The 20,783-nt window shown below is 41.6% G+C and overlaps 1 protein-coding gene across 3 annotated transcripts in view; it reads left to right on the top strand.

Annotated features, from left to right (window-relative positions):
* Window positions 1-20,783, top strand: part of ECHDC1 (ethylmalonyl-CoA decarboxylase 1) — a 101,530-nt gene that overhangs the window by 75,051 nt on the left and 5,696 nt on the right. For all 3 annotated transcript variants that reach the window (XM_074988777.1, XM_074988780.1, XM_074988778.1), the window contains 3 exons: window positions 8,912-9,054; window positions 12,861-12,913; window positions 14,466-14,546. In XM_074988777.1, coding sequence (XP_074844878.1) covers window positions 8,912-9,054; window positions 12,861-12,913; window positions 14,466-14,546 — 277 coding nt within the window. The remainder of the gene's footprint in view (window positions 1-8,911; window positions 9,055-12,860; window positions 12,914-14,465; window positions 14,547-20,783) is intronic.

Consider the following 20,783-nt stretch of genomic DNA (forward strand, 5'->3'; position numbering starts at 1 on the left):
GGACTGGATTGCACTCTCAGCAAGTTTGCGAATGACACCAAGCTAGGGGGAGAGGTAGATAAGTTGGAGGGTAGAACTAGGATCCAGAGTGACCTGGATAAATTGGATGATTGGGGCAAAAGAAATCTGATGTGGTTCAATAAGGAGAAGTGTAGCGTCCTGCACTTGGGATGGAAGAATCCAAAGCATTATTATAGGATCGGGACCAACTGGCTAAGCAGCAGTACAGCGGAAAGGCACCTAGGGATTATAGTGGATGAAAGGCTGGATATGAGTCAACAGTGTGCCCTTGTAGCCAAGAAGGCCAATGGTATACTGGGGGGCATTAGGAGGAGCATTTCAAGCAGATCTAGAGAAGTTGTTGTTCCCCTCTATTCCACACTGGTGAGGCCACATCTGGAGTATTGCATCCAGTTTTGGCCCCCCTGCCTCCAGTATAGAAAGGATGTGGATGTGCTGGAGCAGGTTCATGGAGGGCAGTGAAAATGATTAAGGGGCTGGAGCACATGACCTATGAGGAGAGACTGATTTGGGCTTATTTAGTTTACAGAAGAGAAGACTTAGGGGTGATTTAATAGCAGTCTTCAACTTCCTGAAGAGGTGCTCTAAAAAGGATGGAGAGGAACTGTTCTCAGTGGTGACAGACAGCAGAACAAGGGGTAATGGTCTGAAGCTACAGAAGGAGACGGGTAGGTTGGATATTAGTAAACACGACTTCACCAGGAGGGTGGTGAAGCAATGGAATGCGTTGCCTAGAGAGGTGGTGGATTCTCAATCCCAAGAGGTTTTTAAGTCGCGGCTTGACATAATCCTGGCTGGGATGATTTAGTTGGGGTTGATCCTGTTTGAAGCAGGGGGCTGGACTCGATGACCTCTTGAGGTCCCTTCCCGCTCTGTGATTTTATGATACCTGGTTTTTAAATTGTGGCACTGAGGTGCAAAGAGAACTTGAATGCAGTTTCTCCCACTTGCTTTCTGTTCTCCATCACCCACATCTCCTATCTACCCTTTCTTCTTCTGTCAGTTTGATACCTTTCATACCAACTTATTTACTGAAAGATGAACATTCTCAACTCAGTTAGAAACATCCTAAATGGTGTTTTCATACAGCCTTTTGGTCTGTCTGATCCTACTGTATTATAGAACTCTGGATTCTCCTTTGAGGAGCTTTCCAGTTGGGCAAATTAATTGCAGTTTATAATTTTTATTCTTGGATTAGTTTAAAAAAAGAGTTTTCAGACTAAAGCCTACGTTCTGAAAACCTCCAGCCTCCATCAGTCAGTATCAACAACACCAACAGTGTGTCTGTCATCATGTGAAAAGAGCTGTACCTGTATTTACCAGATAAATTTTAGCATATTTAGATGCAGGACATTTTAGTGATGATGCTCTAGTCTAGATGATAAAAGGAAGTGACTTAAAGACTCCTGGACTTGATAGTAATCCTGGTCACTGGCTTCCTGTGTGTGACCCTTGGCAAATCATTAACCCTCTGTGACTGAATTTGCCATATTTAAAAAGGAGGTAGGAATCCTTACTTACTTACCATATGCCTTTTCTCACTTGCATGCCCCAGGAAAAATGTGAGTAAATGCCAAAAAAATAACAATCACATACACATTCTAAAGGCGGCCCACATCCCTGCAGAAGCCATAGCAATAGCCATAATACTGGGCATGCCAGTGAGCTGCTGAACAGCCCTCATAGCAGGAGCAGGTATTACAGCTAGAAAATAAGGAGAACGTTAGGAAATGCAAGATTTAAGGTTACCCATGCAACCTTAATTCATGTCAGGATTAATGGTCAGCATAGTGTCCAACATAAGCCTGAGATTAGGGAAGGAGTTAGTAGTCCAGTGTCAGACTGAGGTTGGTATCAACAGTCGGAGTTCAAGTCAGGTTTGGGGTCAGGAAGTGGGGTCCAAATGAAGCCAAGATCAAAACCAGGAGTTAAGAGCAGAAAGTAGGACTGGTCTTGGCAGCTACAGAAGATGCACCCTGTTGCCTGGGCACTTTCTGGAACACCTTTTGGGGTTAGATGAGGTGAGGAGTGAATCAGGAGACATGAAGCTACTGCCTGTCACACACCTGGAGGCAGGTAGTCCTGTGGCTTGTGTTTAGGTAGTGATGGATAGTGGAGTGAGAGCTATAGATTGGCAACATGAAGGTATTTGGTGCCTGGCAGCTCTGTAGCCCCAGTTCTAGGACCTGCTGAGCCTTACAGTGCAGCCCCCTTATGTGTATGCATCATAGTATAGATCATGGTTTCCCAAACTGGGGGTGTGCCACCCTGGGTGGGCATGAAGAAATTCCAGGGGGTGGGTGCGAGGCAACCCATTCCCGACATCATTCCTCCCACCTGAAGAAAGAGCTGGCCTTTACTTCCGGCTCTCAGCCCCTGCCATTTTACGTGGGTGACCTGGCACAGACGCTATAAAAAGCAGGCAGCTGGCAAAGACCCACATGGAGCTGGCTGCCTCCTGTAAATGAGAGTGAGTGTGGGTTGTGGAGGGGGAGGAGAAGGATAGGGTTAGATGGGGGGCTGGGGGTGCCTGACTTTGTAGGAGGGCAGCAGAGAGGCTCGGGTGGGTGGCTCGCAGAACTTGCGGGGCTCGAGCAGCTGACCAGCTTGTGGGACTGGTGGGGCTCAGGCGACTGGCCCCGGCAGAGCACGACTTGGGTGGCTGGCCACAACAGCAGGGTGCTTGGGCTAGTGGGCAGGTGGCTGGCCCTGGCAGGACGGGGCTCGGGCGGCTGGCCCCAACAGCATGGGGCTCAGGTGGCTCAGGATGGCAGGTGGGTGGCTGGTCCTGGCAGTGTGGGGCTTGAGTGGGTGGCTCGGGCAGCTGGCCTGTGGCTGGGGTGGGTGGCTGGTGCGTGGGTGACTGGTCCTGGCAGTGCAGACCTTGGGCAGCCGGTGGGAAGGTGGACGGCTGGCCCTGGCGGCTGGTGAGCAAAGCTGGTGGCTGTCCCCAGCATTGTGGAGCTTGGGTGGGCAGCTCTGACAGCGCAGGTTTCAGGCATGCGGACAGCTGGTGAGGGCAGCTCTGGAGGCTGGCATGGGGCTCAGGCAGCTGGCCAGCTGGGCTGCACCAGGCAACCAAAAGGGGCCAAGAAAAATTATTTGTGCTTATTTTTAATTTTAAATAACAGTTTTGTGTGAAGTTTTTGTGTTTATTTTAAATTACAAATTGAATTTTGTGTTTAAAAGGGAGGTTGGATGATGGTAAAGAAGAGGTGGGGGGCATGAGGGTTTCTCAAAAATCAAAAGGTAGGTGTGATGCCAAAAAGTTTGGTAACCACTGGCATAGAGACTTCAATTACATAATCATGTGCTATATTTCCCACTGGATCTCTGCCTCATTCAGTATATCAAGGATGTACAATGTGGCTGAATTAAGGTTGTATGAGTACCCATGAATCTAGCATTTGCTGACCTTTTGTTTCTCTTAATTTTTATATGCAATATATCAACATAGGCATGTTATGTTTATTATAGCTGATTTAATATTCATAAAAGGTTCTAGACTGACATTCCAGGAGGCTTTTATTCATCCGTTAAACTACAGGTTGAACTTCTCTAATCTGGCACACTGTCTTTGGACAACATCCATAATCTGACATAAATTTAATTAGCTGGATGACCACTTATCATGGGTGTGGCTATCATAGATCATAGAACACTAGGACTGGAAGGGACCTCGAGAGGCCATCGAGTCCAGCCCCCTGCCCCAATGGCAGGACCGAGTACTATCTAAACCATCCCTGATAGACATTTATCTAACCTGTTCTTAAATATCTCCAGCGATGGAGATTCCACAACCTCCCTTGGCAATTTATTCCACTGTTTGACCACCCTAACAATTAGAAACTTTTTCCTAATGTCCAACCTAAACCTCCCTTGCTGCAGTTTAAGCCCGTTGCCTCTTGTTGTATCCTCAGAGGCCAAGAAGAACAAGTTTTCTCCTTCCTCCTTATGACTCCCTTTTAGATACCTGAAAACCGCTATCATGTCCCCCCTCAATCTTCTCTTTTCCAAACTAAACAAGCCCAGTTCTTTCAACCTTTTTTCATAGGTCACGTTCTCTAGGTCTTTAATCATTCTTGTCGCTCTTTTCTGGACCCCCTCTAGTTTCTCCACATCTTTTTTGAACTGTGGTGCCCAGAACTGGACACAATACTCCAGCTGAGGCCTAACCAGTGCAGAGTAGAGCAGAAGAATGACTTCTCGTGTCTTGTTCACAACACACCTGTTAATGCATCCCAGAATCATGTTTGCTTTTTTTGCAACAGCATCACACTGTTGACTCATATTTAGCTTGTGGTCCACTATAATCCCTAGATCCCTTTCTGCTGTAGTCGTTCCTAGACAGTCTCTCCCCTTCCTGTATGTGTGAAACTGATTGTTCCTTCCCAAGTGGAGCACTTTGCATTTGTCCTCATTAAACTTCATCCTGTTTACCTCAGACCATTTCTCCAGTTTATCCAGATCATTTTGAATTATGACCCTATCCTCCAAAGCAGTTGCAACCCCTCCCAACTTGGTGTCATCTGCAAATTTAAGAAGTGTACTTTCTATGCCAATATCTAAATCATTGATGAAGACATTGAACAGAACCGGTCCTAACACAGACCCAGGATTGAGAACCATTAAGAACTACTCTCTGAGTACAGTTATCCATCCAGTTATGCACCCACCTTATACTAGCCTCATCTAAATTGTATTTGTCTCGTTTTTTTAAAAGAATATCATGGGAGACTGTATCAAATGCTTTACTAAAGTCTAGGTATACCACATCTACCGCTTCTCCCCTATCCACAAGCCTCATTATCCTATCAAAGAAAGCTATCAGATTAGTTTGACAAGATTTATTCTTTACAAACTCATGCTGGCTGTTTCCTATTACCTTACCACTTTCCAAGTGCTTGCAGATGATTTCTTTAATTACCCGCTCCATTATCTTTCCTGGCACAGAAGTTAAGCTGACTGGCCTGTAGTTTCCTGGGTTATTCTTATTCCCCTTTTTATAGATGGGCACTATATTTGCCCTTTTCCAGTCTTCTGGAATCTCTCCTGTCTCCCATGATTTTCCAAAGACGATAGATAAAGGCTCAGATACTTCCTCTATCAGCTCCTTGAGTATTCTAGGGTGCTTTTCATCAGGCCCTGGTGACTTGCAGACATCTAATTTTCCTAAGTTTCCTGTGTTCCCCTTAAAGTTTGTTTACAGCCATTAGTCCTAGCTGTCAGTGTTCTGTGCTGTTATTTAGCTCTAATTTACTCCTAAACGTCTTCCAAGAGCCCAATAAGCAGTGGAAGTATTGGTAATGTGCTAAACAATATGGACCTTCTGTGGTCAGACAAATTCTCTTGTTCAGCACCAGTAAGGTCCTCAGGGTGCTGGATTAGAGAAGTTCAACCTGTAGTAACAAGGAGTTCTGTGGCACCTTATTGACTATCAGATTTATCGGAGCATAAGCTTTCATGGGCAAAGACCAACTTCATCAGATGCGTCATCATATGTTTTTGCGGATACAGGCGAACGTGGCTGCCCCTCTGATTCTCATCATCTTGTAGGGTAACACAGGGGGTCAGTTACAAAACTTCCCCACCAGCGTCCCTAAAATCCTTATCTCAGAGTAAGGAGGTCAGATGACCATTAATTCATTCTCTGTGTTAATTCAGTCCTTGGTGTTCAGCTGAATGGAGTATGTTACTGCAGCACTTAAATTCACTATTTGCTGATCATTGGAATGTACTATTATAATAGGAAGAGCTGATTGTTCTACCTATTATTATGTTTTCCCAGCACTCTCCATTATACAACAGTTTTGGGTTGCTTGTAATTTTTCTTGTCAGCCTCAGGCTGGATTATTATTATTATTTATTTTATTTTTGAAAATTGTAGTCAGAACAATTCATCTCTTACCAGGAAGGACGCTACAGAAAATGTTGTTTTGTCCATGTTTTGGACTTTTTTCTTTGAAAAGCTCTCATGACCCTCTGTTTTTGAGCAGGGACTTAAAATGTAAGTGCCAGGATATGCTATTTTGGTGTCCCCCATTAAAATCCAACCAAATTTAGCTGAGTTATAAGCCATAAAAAATGCAGTTTGCAAATACTTGGTTTTCTTCGATTTTTTTAGCAGCTACATTCCCCAAAGAGTCTGTCTAACCATGCTGATACATTCAGATGAGCCGAACTTTTGAGGCAATTTCAGCTCTGGGTAGCAGGCCATATAGGGTCTGGACGTCTGAACTGAGGGCAAGGAAGGCTTTCTCTAAGGTACTGTCAGTGAAGCCCGTTTTTGCCTAAGCATCCTGGAGGAAGAAGCTGCATGATTCAGGTGCAGGGGACAAAAAACAGCTGTGGAGGGAGACTGGATTAGGCCTTTGATATTGGTGTTGAGGGAGGATGGGACTGACTGAGCTGGACACTAGGACTTGGGAGCCAAGGAGGGAAATAGGGTTTGGGAATTGGTAGATAGGGGTGATTGAAATCAGCTGAGGGTGTGTGTGTGGGAAACTGGGACTGAAAATCAATGGGGAGGGAGTAAGGAACTGTGTGGGGAGGGGAGACTGATCTGATGAGGAGCTGCGACACAGGTTGAACTGAGATTTCCTGGACAGAGACAGGATCAGGACATCATCGAAGGGATTGGGGATACTGAAGTTGCACCAGGAGCCTGGGAGAAGAGAGTGAATGGAAGAGGAGCTGGTGTCATGGATAGTGTATGTGTGTGCAGGGGGACAGGGGTGTGAACAGAGGCCAGGGTAGACAGGAGAGACAGATCAAATGAGGATCCAGGAGGGACAAGCTTTGACTGGCTGGGGAGAGGAAACTGGGGACAAAGATCTAAGAGATGGAGGGGAATTTGGAAATGCCTGGACAAGTGAACTGGGATGAGAAGCCTGATGAATGCAAACTTGGCCTACCTACGTGAGGAGAATGGGACGGGGGTGAGGAGTCAGAGATTGGGAAGAGATATGACTGGGACAGCAGCTTCTTACAGAGAAGGTGGGGTGAGGAAGTAGAAGAATTAATAGGCACTAGAAAAAACGCCTCTTCAGAGGCTAGAATGAAACATAAGATTCCAGAGTGCTCCCATTCCTCTTGTACCAGCCAATATCTTTGAAAGCCATTTTCCAGGTGTCTTATCCCCTTCTAATACTGGCCCTCATAGGGGATGACAACCTATTACTACTGCTTTCGGTTGTTTGACTACCGCAAGCATCTCATAGAGGTTTGTGTCATGGAGCTAAAGGTTCCAGCCCTACTGATGAACTGTATTGGTACTGTGATGATACCAGTAGATACAATTTTTGTTTTTTTGCCTCAATTTGGGTTTTTAAAACACAAGGAAATTACAGATACAAATCTGTATTTGTAAGGTTGCAAAATCAAGCAGTGAGTAAGGAAATGCCAGAATTATGTTTGTCTATGAAACCTTAATTTGGCTCTCTTGTGCATCTGGTACTTATCTTACAGTAGTACACAAAGTCCTCAAGAAATTGCTGCCCGTTGTGCTAAGCAATATATAAACAAGAGTCAGTTTTGGTCCTTGCCCCTGAAAAAGTCTTGTCAAAAAAGCCTATACTTGGATATTTGGCTTCTTTGAATAATCAGATATGTGTATGGTATATATAAAATGCATACTATTGTTAACCAACTAAAACATAAAAACAGTTTGCCTAACATTCGCTTTACAGAGGAGGTTTTGTCTCTTAGGAATAATGTTTATTCTATGCTTGAACAACTCCTGGAAGAGAAAGTGGAGCAAGATTATGCTGGCAAATAGCTGATGGGCAGTATGGATGTTGCCTTGCTATCTTTTTCTTGTTAGGATCTGATAGCCTCCTGCTTGAAATGGTCTTTGGAAACAAGTACTCATGACATCAGTTTAAGCCTAGTGCAACCAATTTCAACCACCCACACATTTTGTTGAATTCTAATTTGACCACCTTTGAAAGGAAAAAGAGCCAAGCTACAAGAATTTAACTAGACTCCAGAAATGATATAATATTTGAGTGTTTTTGAAAGTGAGCACTTTGATCTGCTTTGCTGCAAATTGGGAGTAGGCCAAGGTGCATGAGGGAACTTCTAGTGCAGTGTAGCTGGGATCAGATCCATAGTTAATGCAGAGGATGCTAGCACTCTGTGAGATTTACATCTCAGCTTATTGCATACTAACTATTCACATGTGCAACATCTGTTACCAACAATGAATTTTGCTAATAACCTGGTCTCTGGTTGTTCATCTACCAGTTGGCACACTTTTGGTGGATATATGTGCTGATCTTCTTGTACACTGTTCAGTTTCCTTATGGGGAAAGAGAAGATCCACTTCACCATCATTATGTTCCTTCTGATGGTCTCCTTGACTTTCCCTGTACGTTTCTCTTTTTGTCACTCATCTGTTGGCTGTGGGGGCTGGTTTAGGAAAGCACTTAAACCTCTAACTTTAAGCACAAGTATTTTCACTGAAGTCAAATTATTCTTTCTATAAATACAATGCAAGCATTGTTGAATGTCCTTCCTTCACTAAAAATTCCTCAGAATGTCAAAAACTGCATCTTCTACCAAAAATGCTATGCATGTTGCCACTTCTCTTGGGAAATGAGTAGTGCTTTGATGTCATTCAAAAACGTATGTTTAACATTAATCACGTGGAAGTGCCTTGCAAGTAACCACTCAAAGTTAAACATGTGCTTTAGTTTTCTGATGGATTAGACCATAATGTCAGACATTGACCCCAGTATCTCAAGGTGTTTTAAGTGTTTCCAGGGTTCAGTAGTTCCCTAGTGCTAGAAAGTAGTTATAGTGGTATACAATTTAAATATCAAGCAGTACAGCAAGGCTATACTCTGATCATGTCCCTCTTGATACACTTGTGTTTTTCCCCTAATGACAGGCACTATGATGCTAGAACTCCAAGAGAGGGTAACTGAATTGGAAAATTGGAAGGATGGGAAAGGCCTTATCATCCAGGGTGCCGAAAACACTTTTTGCTCAGGATCTGATTTGAATGCTGTCAGAACAATGTCCAGTCCACAGGCAAGTTTCTTTGTTTATTTATTTATTTGTGTTACCAAAGCACATGGGATCCTCTTTCATAAAAGCACCTTATTGTGCTGGACACTCTACGAACAGAATGAAAAATGGGTCCTTGGCCCAAAGAGGTTATAGTCCAAGTGTGTGACAAGAGATGATAGATACAAGCAAGTGGGAAAAGAAAGACACAATGAAAAAATATTAGATGAATGGCAGTGGTATCAGCACATTAGTGGCCAAATGATTAATATACATTTAATTTTTGGTAGACGATGCAATCTTTTTTATTCTGGGAAACTCTTTTTCAAGGAAGGATGTTCCAATGTGTTTGCACTGCAATTACAAACAGAAATCTCCATTTATGTCATAAGAGTGGGATTAAGGTAAAAAGTAGCAGCAACGAATGGTCCTGTGGCACCTTATAGACTAACAGAAAAGCTTAGAGCATGAGATTTCGTGAGTTAACTCACTTCTTCAGATGCTGGTCAGATGAAGACCAGCATCTGAAGAAGTGAGTTAACTCACGAAAACCCATGCTCTAAACTTTTCTGTTAGTCTGTAAGGTGCCACAGGACCCTTCGTTGCTGCTACAGATCCCGACTAACACGGCTACCCCTCTGGTAAAAAGTAGCTGAGTCTTTGAAACCCGATGTGTGCCATTTTTTTCTTGTAATTTGCAGATTCAGATTTTCCTCTGAATTCCATGTTTAATGATTCTCAATGAAGTGTTTATTACCATATAAAATCCGTTTAATGTTCAGAATTCTGTTTATATAAATTGGATGAACTGCAGTGGGAGAGAAGGTGGATGTGAAATGATCCTTAGTAGACTTACTGAGAGGAAAGGAATGGATAGGCCTTGATACAACCTGGTTCAAAGACAGTATTCTCTTTCATAGGAAACCAATTACATACAAGAACTAACATAAAACCATGAATGCTTGAGAACACTCCAGATACACTTCTGTCCTAATAACCTTGGCTGTGTTCAAACTAATTAATCAGATGTGAGACTCTTTAAAATTGCAGGTCCCTGAAACATCCATCCAGTGGGGTTTCGTATCTCTGACAACACTTAAAACTGTAGAGCATGAGAGGTAACATTTGTTTTTAATCCAGCCTTACAGAACTCTATCCTTTCTCTCATTGCCAGAGAGTGGAATGATAGTCTTTTGAGCATCCTCATGGTGAAGATGGGGAGATAGCTTTTGGGTTTGGGTTTGTATTTTTTCATCGCATTCATGCATGGTGGCTTTCCTCCATAGCTTTGCTTGTTTTTATGCAATCATTGAAAAATAGTTGTTGTTTCTTTTAGTTTGACTTGCTGATTTGTTTTCTGTGATTTTGTAAATCCAGTTCCCAACTTGTATTTTCCCTCTGTTACAGCGAGGCAGAATGCAGGCCAAGAGAACTGAAGGATATTCATGCCCTTTAGTGGCACCTTCTTCCTTCCTATTTAATCTCTACTACTCTGCAATTTAAAAAACAATAGCACAGAGGTAAATGCTGTCACCAGGAAATAGCCCCTCTTCATTCCTGGGTCAGAGTGCTTTCTGTGTGGGTCAGTGGCTTGTTGACCAAATCACAGAAAAGAAATGAGCACAAATGGAGAAATTTTGGAAGAGCTTGTTTTCTATGACTCTCTGCAGTACCAGATCCTAGTTTATGAATAGCAGTACCGTTACTCTGCAGTAAACCCCAGAGATAGAGCTTGCTGAAATAGAGGAGAGCTCTAGAGGGGACAGGTGAGAAGAACAGAGGAGACTCCTCCTCTTGATCTTCTCTGCAGTAGCTCCTGAGCTGTGATTTGTGGACTACCTGAGGTCTACTGAGCACATGGCAGTGGTCTGTTGAGAGCTTGCTTTAGCTGAGAGTGTAACATAGGCTGTTTGACTCTTAAGGAGCAGCGTTGTTCTAAGACCATCAGTATGGGTTCATATTCTACTTTGTCTGTGAATGGGGTTCCACCCAACAAACAGCTTGTCTTTGTTCCAAAAGATGGTTCACTCCTATATGTTTCGTTTACTTTGTGCACTTCAATTAATGTTCTTGTTACTGTGAGGAAGGTACTATGGCTGAAAGTGTGATTGTTCCTGTAGTCTCCAGAGAACCTGTTTCTTATTCTGATCAAGTACTGTTTCTGGTAACCTACTTTTTTCTCTTCTGTCTCATCAGAACAGCCTATAATTTAATTAGTCAGAGGTGAAATGTAGTTTTTGAAAGTTCTTCTCATATTCTTTCCATGTGAAATAGACAAATCTTCCTACCACCTGATGATAATTCTGAAAAGCAGTAATTGGAAGAGATTTGTTTTTGTCTGCTGAATTACAGAAGTGGTTCTCAACCTGTTCCACCTGATTAATCTTTAGTTTCCATTTTGACTTTCAGTATGAAACTAGAAGTGTACAAAAGTACCAATTTGAATGCAAGGATTCCACTGTGGTGCGATAAAGTGAAAATAAATTCCTCCAGGACAATTTGTTTGGCTGCATCTTGATGATTATAGCATATAAAATGCAGCATTCTGGTCTAAGCGAGAACATTATTGTAACATAAGTATCTACAGTCATTTTTATTCTTTTTTTCTTGCACAAAAATACCTGACACAATCAAATAAGGGCTTACTTCTTCACCAGTTACAAATGGGAGAGGTAGCATTGACTTCAGTGGTGTAGGATCAGACCTGTAGTAATACACAAAAAACTGATATTTTAAGTACTGTCATAAATGCAGTTAAATGCTGTTTCCAAGCAAGCTTTGGGTGTTACGGAGCAGATCCACAGACTTCAGTGGAGCGCTGACAGTTTATACTAGCTAAAGATCTGCCCACAAATATTCAGCTGCCAGTTGGCTTCATACAGAACAGTATGCCTCATCTTGTGTTCTGAAAAGCCCAGAAATCAGTGGCAGAGAAGCTGAAATGTTCTCCCACCTAGTAGGCTGGCATTCTAGTTATTACTTAAGATGTATTGGCAGAGCAGTATGGAATAAGCTTGACCTGCTGCGCTATACTTATTGTGAATAGAAAATTTCAGTCAATACTTCACTTTTAACTAACACTAAAACTGAGTTTCACAAAATACATATATAAACAAAAGGGAGCTGTTTATTCATCACATTAAAATTTGTTTTACGTAGAGGGCTGAAGCAAAAATCTCTCTCTTTACCCACAGGTTTGTTCTGTCTCATCCACACAGTTAGCTAGAGAACTAGCTAGCAGGCTCACTCTTTCTCTTAAGCAAAACTGAAACATTTGTTCTAAAAATACATATATGCAACTCAGTGTAAAAGGGGAGACTAGTACCTGCGGTTAGAAGGGTTTAGCTGAACAATTTTTGATTGAAATAAAATTTTAAATGGAAAACTTTTATCTCAGTCTAATTTTTTTTTTTGAAAAACAAAACTACACAGGAAACTGAAAATTTACACAGTAATTTTTGAAAATTGGAATTTTCTTGGGTTTTGGTTTGTTTTTTCATAAAATAAATAAGATCAAAAATGTCCCCTGAAAGGTAATTAGGGATTACTTGACCAGCTGTAAATATTTTGTGTCTGCTAACATGGACAAATATTTTTTCACCTAACCGACAAATATATTGTTACCAACTTCGATATATATTTTGAGTTTACTAACTAACAGTCCCTTATCAACGCTGGGCTTACTTCTAAATTCTATTGATGTAAGTTGAGTTGCATCAGAATAAACTACTTGGAGATCAGAATCAGGGCCTTACGAGAGAAAAAATAGATATATACTTTTGCTGAATCTTACAGTGATTTAATCTGTGATTGATTTTTTTTCTTTATAGGATGGGATGAACATGTGCATGTTTATGCAAAACACTTTAACCAGACTCAAGAGGTAATATTTGTGTTTGCTCCTTTCCCAGAAGAGGCTTCTAAATTTACTTACACAATTTAGAAGTGTGCAGACTTTTAGAGGACAAAATCTCATATTTGTGTGTACAATTTGGGTAGCTATGTGTGTGTCTCTAAATCTGGTTTGCATGTACAACTCTGGCTTTTGGTTTTGGAGTACAGGCTAAAGTCACTTTGAAAATCTGGGACTTCACACTTTCTGAAGTTACTTAGTGGAGGCTGGTGAGCTTTGAAAAGTGGAAAGGCAAAACTTACATAGCCTACAAAGGGGCATTATTTTATTTGATTTGATTTTGGGCAGGTGTTTCATGGGAGGAACATGTGCAAATGAGGGGTATATTAATTCACTTTGCCACTGATAATTTTTCATATTTTATTTTTGTTCTCTATTGCTTGTAGTATCCCTTTAAAAATTAGGAAATAGCCTGTGCAGTGAGTCTGTGCTATGGATTGTTTCTGCCCTTTATTTGTAATTAATGTTTTCTAAGATGTCTGTTGAGAGCAAATGGAAGATAAAAAGGTTCTATATTTCCAAACAGTGTATGAGAGAGCATTGATAAGGTTTAACTGCAATATTCCCCATCTTTCCGTAACCTTCCCCAGGAAATTCTAGACCTGTTGTTCGTATCACAGCAGTGCCTGGATGTGTCAGTTGGATCAGGGTCTGGGTTTGCATGAGTGCTATCGAACACAGTCAGAACAGACAGCATTGATAAATGGTGGGCAAAACATGTTATTTAACTGAAGCACAGAGAGGTTAAGTGACTTACCTGAAAAATCACAGGAAGTTTGCAGCAGACCTAGGAACTGACCTCATATTTTGATTCCCCCTGAATGCATTAACTACAAGACCATCCTTCTTCTCTTATATGCTCCTTATTCCTTGGCTCTGGGAACATGAGCACCATACAGGCATTAATTCTTCTCTAAGGGATGCCTCCTAGTAACTGTTGGGGGCTGAAAATTGTTCCTGTCACTGTGGTTTTATTCCCTCTCTGCTCACGTTGGAGAATTCTGAAATTTACTTTTGAATCTTGGTTTGTTGTTTAACCTCACAGTAAACTCTGTCATCCCATTGAATTATGTTCAGTTTGGCAATTAGAGACTACCTGCTGTGTAGAAACATAAACTGGTATGACCAGCTGCTTCAGTTTCCTGATGAATCTCAAATTATTTTAGTGAGCTTAATGAAAATGACCTGGAAGTGACAGTGGGAAGAGACTGTGCCCCACCCCCTTGGATGCAAGCAAATACTGCAATTTCTGTGCCTAAAAAAAAAATCAGTTATTCCGTTCTGTGTTTTGCTCTCTTGCTGTTGCAGCCTGGCATAAATATTGAGCATAAGTGTGGTGATTGGTTTTGTTCTCTTTACAAGCACAGAGTAAGAGATTGAAGGCATTTGAATTATATGATTTATGTTTACTGAGCACTTACAGCAAAAATATAATGCCTGTGTCCTTTTGTTATTTATACATTAGTATTAATTATATGCATTCTGGGTACAAATATCCTCTCTGTCTTTCTCTCTTGTGTAGGCTGCCTCTTATTAGTGTTGCTTTAGTTCAAGGAAAAGCTCTCGGAGGTGGAGCAGAACTTACCACAGCATGTGATTTCAGGTAGGATTAAAATTGTGCTGTTTTGATTCCAGACAAGTGACAGCAACTGAATGGTTGTCTCTACGGGACATGTCACGTTTAAGGTATTATATTCATGGCTGATCAGTCTTACAACCCGTAGGGAAATAGCTTTCCACTAATATGCTAAAAACACCAGTAAGTATAGAAATCTGAGGAATTAGTAAATCCATAATATCTGCCTATTAAAATGCACCAGGACTCATGTCAGTGAATCCCAGGGCATCTGTAGTTTTGCCCACTGACTGTGTAAGTATACCATGTGTGAAAGAGAGGTTTAGATTTCCAGACATTAAAAAGAGGTGAAATGCTTTATATAGTAGTTCCTGGCTGCAGATGCTGTTGGGGAGAAAGATCAACACCACCAGTGAAACCAAGCCAAGCACTCCCCATTGGGCAAGGAAGGGAGCACCTCTTCATTTACTTCTTGGGCTCAGAAGGTGGTACCTCAATATTATGCAGACCACAAATAAACTAAACTAACCAGGTCTTCATTTGGGGGTTAAAAAAGCTCAGCCTTTAGTGCTTCTTCTGCCACATGACCTCTCTCACCTATACTCTGGCTTAGGTCTCTGTTATTCAGTGGGTACTCTGCAGTGATTTTAATCATTAATCATACACCTTACAGAAGGGTTAGGTCTAACTTCCCCTCCCTGACTTGTAAGTGTGATGAGTGTAAGTGTGTGTTTTATATCACCTTACATCCCTACTTAGTAGTTGTATTTTTGTACCCTTAAAATGACTTATGTATCTGCCTGCTGATAAGCTCAGTTGCCATAAGTAAGAGGAATTAGCTAACTCTCCATTCCTTTTTAATTGTTACATGAAAGGTTACAACCAGAATTGTGTTTTAACCACTTGTTTCCTGGACTTTTCTACTGGAAATTGCATATTGTTCTTGTGTATTAATATCAGAAAGATGCCAGTAGTCTGGAATTCAGGGGATAGCAAATGAGGCTCCAGCTCTGCAAGCTGCGCAGGGGTCTGTCAGTGTGAGGCAGTCCGCAGTAGCAGGGTTCTAATTATTAGGAAGCTGAAGTCACACTGGGGACTTAGAGGCTAAAATAAGTGTATGTCGGTCATTAGGTTAAATAATGTTCATCAGGGAGTGTGAAAACAGGCTACTGACACAAAGGGCAAAAGTGTAACACAGCAGGCTCCCTCTGAAATCAGTGGGAATTCTCCACATGCATCTGAAGGAAGAAAAACATAAATACATAAAGGGAGGGGTTTGGCACAGTCCAGAGAAGCACTTAAAAGCAAAGGTAATAACATGAAAATGAGCAGAGGGAAATATATGCTGCACTTCCTGGCAATCAGCTCTATGAGAATTTAGAATAGCCTCTGAGAGGAAGAAGAGATAGAAGCCATTTCACTTAAACCACTTGAAACTAGACTAAACCATGTCTTTGTAAGTAGCTATGCTGTTCTTAGAATAATGAGATCCCAGTCCTGAATATTTGAGGAACATACGCTAAAAAGACCTAAGGTAATTTTTTCTTTGTATTAACCGATCTATAAATGTACCAGTTTTAAACGTCCCTAACCTTAATTTGGCACACTGACAATATGTAATATAAATAAGTCCCATCTGGTAGTAAGGAATGCATTGAATGCATCTTGGCTTCCTGAAAATTTAATATTCTCTAATCTTACTGCAGCTTTGCCATACTGTACAATTATCATCACTGCCGAGTAGCTTCAGTTTGCATGAAGCGGTCAGCTGCAATTCCTTCCATATTCTGCCAGAATTTTTCTAATAGCTGTAGCTGTGGATCCATCTTCCATCTCTTTCCAGCATCCTGGTCCAGTACAACTAAACAATGGCAATGCAGGAGCACCAGATGGGATTTTAATTAAGAACAGAGGGAATATCTTGGTTGGGGTAGGAGGTTAGTGAGAGAAACAGAATCTAGTGCAGGTTCTGGAGTTCTGCTGTGGGAAGTAAAGCTAAGGGGAAAAGGTGTTGTTCGAGCACAGGGATAAGCGAACTTTTAACACTGGGCCCCACTCTTCATCCCTGCGATTAGCAGGGCCCCCCAACCTGTCTAATGTAAACCAAACTGACAGAAATTTCAGTTATGTTCATATATAAAAAGCCCTTTTGGCACAGGTAAGAAATTAAGTATGTAGAATGTATGAACGTTTTAATTGATATATAAATGTGAATACACATACATAAAAAGCATAACATATTTCAACATTTGTAATGAGATGGATAAGCCTGAGGTCCAACAGCCGATTCTGCTCTTGTGAACCCACCTTATGAAATTTCATGTCCATTCAAGGAGGCCCAGCCCCCACTTTGACCATCCCTCTTCTACTGCTTGCTCATGTCCAATCCAATAGGGTGTTCATGCGTGCATCACATGCACAGTTGTCAGAGGTTTTCCCTAGTGGTACCTGTTGGGTCAGCTGTGGAGAACCCTGGAGTTGCATCCCAATGGCAACATATGTAGGACCCTGCCAACCCACCCCCTGCTTAGTTCCTTACCACAAGTAACGGTCGTTGTAGCTGCTTTGGTCTCTTGCCTCACAAGTGTCTTTCTAGAGCTTTGTGCTTTAGCTAGTTGTGAATAGTTTAATATGGTGGAGCTTAGCCATAGATTAGTAGTGTTACAGCTAGTTCCTTCAGGGGTTTTCCTCTTTTTCCCTGTCCCCCTGACCAGCATATGCCTTGGTCTCAGGGGTTTAAAACCTGTGAGCACTGCAGGAAGCTTGTGCCCAAGGGTATTCCACACATGTCATGTCTGGGAGAGGCCGTTAAATAAGTTACTGCCCCATTTGCTGAGCTTTAGGACTAGGACAAAGAAGGGGCAGAACTGTCGCCTTCAGCTCCTTTTAATGGAGGCGGCTCTTCACTCTCAGCCAGCACCAGAGATGGCACCAGCTAATGCCATACACAGGACACCAGGTTGGTGCGGGACACCTCTAGAGAACCCTTGGGTGTATTAGGCTCAAGGCCCGGGTTCCTGGGCTATGTCAGTGGCATCCATGCTCCTCCTTCTGCCATGTTAGTACCACACTATACTCCCAGAGCACTGGAGGACCCCCTGTATCACAAGGATCTGAGGTATGCACAAGTGGCTGTAGCTGTGGAGCCAGCCTCCCATGTTGTTCCCATGCCACAAGATATTGTAGACATGCCTGGGCTAACCGCCAGGGAGTCAGAAAAGCAGGAGGACCTGGTCCCAAGGGCTTCATCATCCTCATTTCAGATGAGGTGGTGGATGAAGCCTTTGCAACTGCATTCCTGGCGATGGACAATAGGACACATCAGGACGTTTTTAGAAGGGTGGCCCAAAACTTGCACCTCAGGCAGAGGTAGTGATGGATAAAGCCTTTTTCTGTAGCTGTATTGTAAGGCCCATAGCAATATTGTAAGACCTAAAGCCTTTGTTTACAGCCAGAATAAAAGAGCAGCAGGAAGTTACATACTCACATTCCATCAAAACAGTACATAGAAACAGTGTATTATCAGGCTGCTAAGAAGGATACCCTGTCCTAATGACACCCAATATCACCAGATAAAGAAGCAGATCTCAAGATGTTTAAAGAAAACTTAGTTTGGTAGCATTCTGTCTGACAAGGAACTACTTATCAATAGCTGGGGTTGTGAATGCTCATTCTTTTATTGTTCTGTCATTATGATTCCTGCTGTTGGTGTGGCTTCTGTCTGCTCTTTGATTAATTTTGCTAGGTGTGAATCAGTTAAAGTGGTGGGATATAATTGGTAAAGGGAATTACATTACAATTACATGTTAGGAGTGGGTTGCTAAAACTTTAGTAAAATAACTGGTGAAGGCATAGCTAAGCGGAACTTGAGTGTCACTATATAAACTGGTGTCCAAGAAGGATATCAGCAGTAGAGAGAAAGAAGGTACAGAAATAAGAAGGGAGGACCTGGAAGAAGATCTCCCCTCCAAGACATAGCCTAAAGTCAGAGCTGTGAAAAATCCTCTGCACAACTCCGATGTGCAGCAACCAGAATCTAGACAAGGCTGTCCTTGCCTGACCTACAGGGAAAGTTCATCTGTGTTAATTGGGATTGGTGAGCACGGCATTACAATAAGTGCTGCTTCACTCCTGGGGATGACAGATAGGCCATGTCTACACTAGCTCAAAACTTCAAAATGGCCATTTCGAAGTTTACTCACGAAGCGCTGAAATACATATTCAGCGCCTCGTTAGAATGCTGGCAGCCGCAGCACTTTAAAATTGACGTGGCTCGCCGCCGCATGGCTCATCTAGATGGGGGTCCTTTTCAAAAGGACCCCAGCAACTTCAAAATCCACTTATTCTTATCTGCTGTTAGAAATAAGGGGATTTTCAAGTTGCTGGGGTCCTTTCGAAAAGGACCCCCGTCTGGACGAGCCAGCCGCATCAATTTCAAAGTGCCATGGCTGCTGGCATTCTAGTGAGGTGCTGAATATGTATGAATATGTAAAGTATGAATATATATGAATATGTAAAGCCCATTTTGAAGTTTTGGGCTAGTGTAGATGTAGCTGTAGAAGAGCAGGTCCATTGTACTTGCAACATAAAGTGACAAATGACAGCAACAATGCAGTCATAATATTAACTTGAATTTAGTGTAAAAGTCTAATTGGAATAATTTAAAGCCAAACATTACTAGGCACTGCCCATTTTTTCATTTTATAAAATAAATTAAGGGAATTAAACAATTAAAACAGTTGCTTAATGTAACATTCATATTGCACAGTTTCAATTACAAGGAGCCTAGTTTTAGTACCTTTACTCAGGGTGAGCAGTACATTACCTCATAAATGATACCACTGATTTAAAGAGGGGCTTGCTTGCCAAATGATCTTCTCTTAAGTGTGACTGACAGTGGCAGAATCTGTCTCACAGCGCAAAAAAAAAAAAAAAAGCTAATATTAATATTAAATCATGCAAGCTGCATAAATATGGTGTTTTCTTTCTGTATTTCTTGTGAAATATGTAGCTTAATTTATTTTTGTTTATGATATAAAATCTGCACCATAAAACATGACTCCTTGTGCCTAAAAAGGCTATAAAGACAGTAGTGTTCTAAAAGCAAGCTCTTCCAAGTGCAGGTTTCAGAATATTAGAACACACTAGATTAGCTTCTTTGGAAACTTTTTGCCTTGTGTAGGGATTTCAGCTTGTATTACTATCAAAATCAGTGTTTCAGTAAACAAGATGCTTTTTATTTGAAACAAAACTGTGTCAGTGCACAGTGGCTCTTTTCACAAGGCAAAACATGATATGAATTTAACAAAGAGTATTTGCATATTCATGAGCTTTTCTGGGGAAGTCCAGGCTGACAAAGTACTTTTAGACAGATGCAGTACATTTCCTGGAGATGGGTTGGGGGCCAAAAATATCCGAAAATTCAGTGAATGATTTCGGGAAAAGGAATATTGGTTTCATCTACGCATGGGCTCTGGTAAATGTAGGTGTCTGAGATTTCATAGGTCATCAGATTTATTTTAATGATGTACATATTCCGAAAAAGTCAATGCACACTTTTAAAACTTCACTGAACATCCATGCATCACAGCACATTTTCAAATCCCTGGAGAGGTATGTTGGTACAATGTTCTGACATATTTTCAGAGAGACAATTTATAGCTTTAGAAGTTTCAGATTCTTCAGTTCAAGGTAGTATTTCCCTCAAAATGCTGTTCTTTACCTTGGTTTGACACAGCTTTTTAAACAGTCACAGCAGAGGAAGAACAGGAATTCCCCCCCAAAACTAACAGCATTCATTTAATTTTGTTGTAAGCAGGCTAAATACCCATTTTGTGTGGAACAGTTTATACACACATTCTCTAGAGTTCAAATATATTCCATTCTCAGAATTTGGTTTTAATTGACACTTAAAGCAACACATAAACTTTCAGCTTGGTTGTTCCTAGGGCTTTAGCTTGTTACTAGTTCCTTTTGCTTCAGAGTGTCCTGGAGCCAATGAGCGTGAATCAGCTGTAATTACTACAGAATCATGACTCTGACTCCTAAAATCTTTTTGATTTTACAATCTGTTGTGTGAAAATGTGCTTATGAGTTTCTTTGCCTTGTTGATTTGTATACCGAAGTCTCAGTTCTATCTCTGTTCAAATCCTTCCTCTGTGCTTTCAGCATTTCTATCCTGAGCTAGTACAAATCTCTTCTCTGTTGTTTCACAAACCACAACTCTCCAGATTTCAGAATATTCTGAATGCAGCTGCCTACCTT

Source organism: Carettochelys insculpta, chromosome 3 (assembly GCF_033958435.1).
Source record: "Carettochelys insculpta isolate YL-2023 chromosome 3, ASM3395843v1, whole genome shotgun sequence".
NCBI classification, from domain to species: Eukaryota; Metazoa; Chordata; order Testudines; family Carettochelyidae; genus Carettochelys; species Carettochelys insculpta.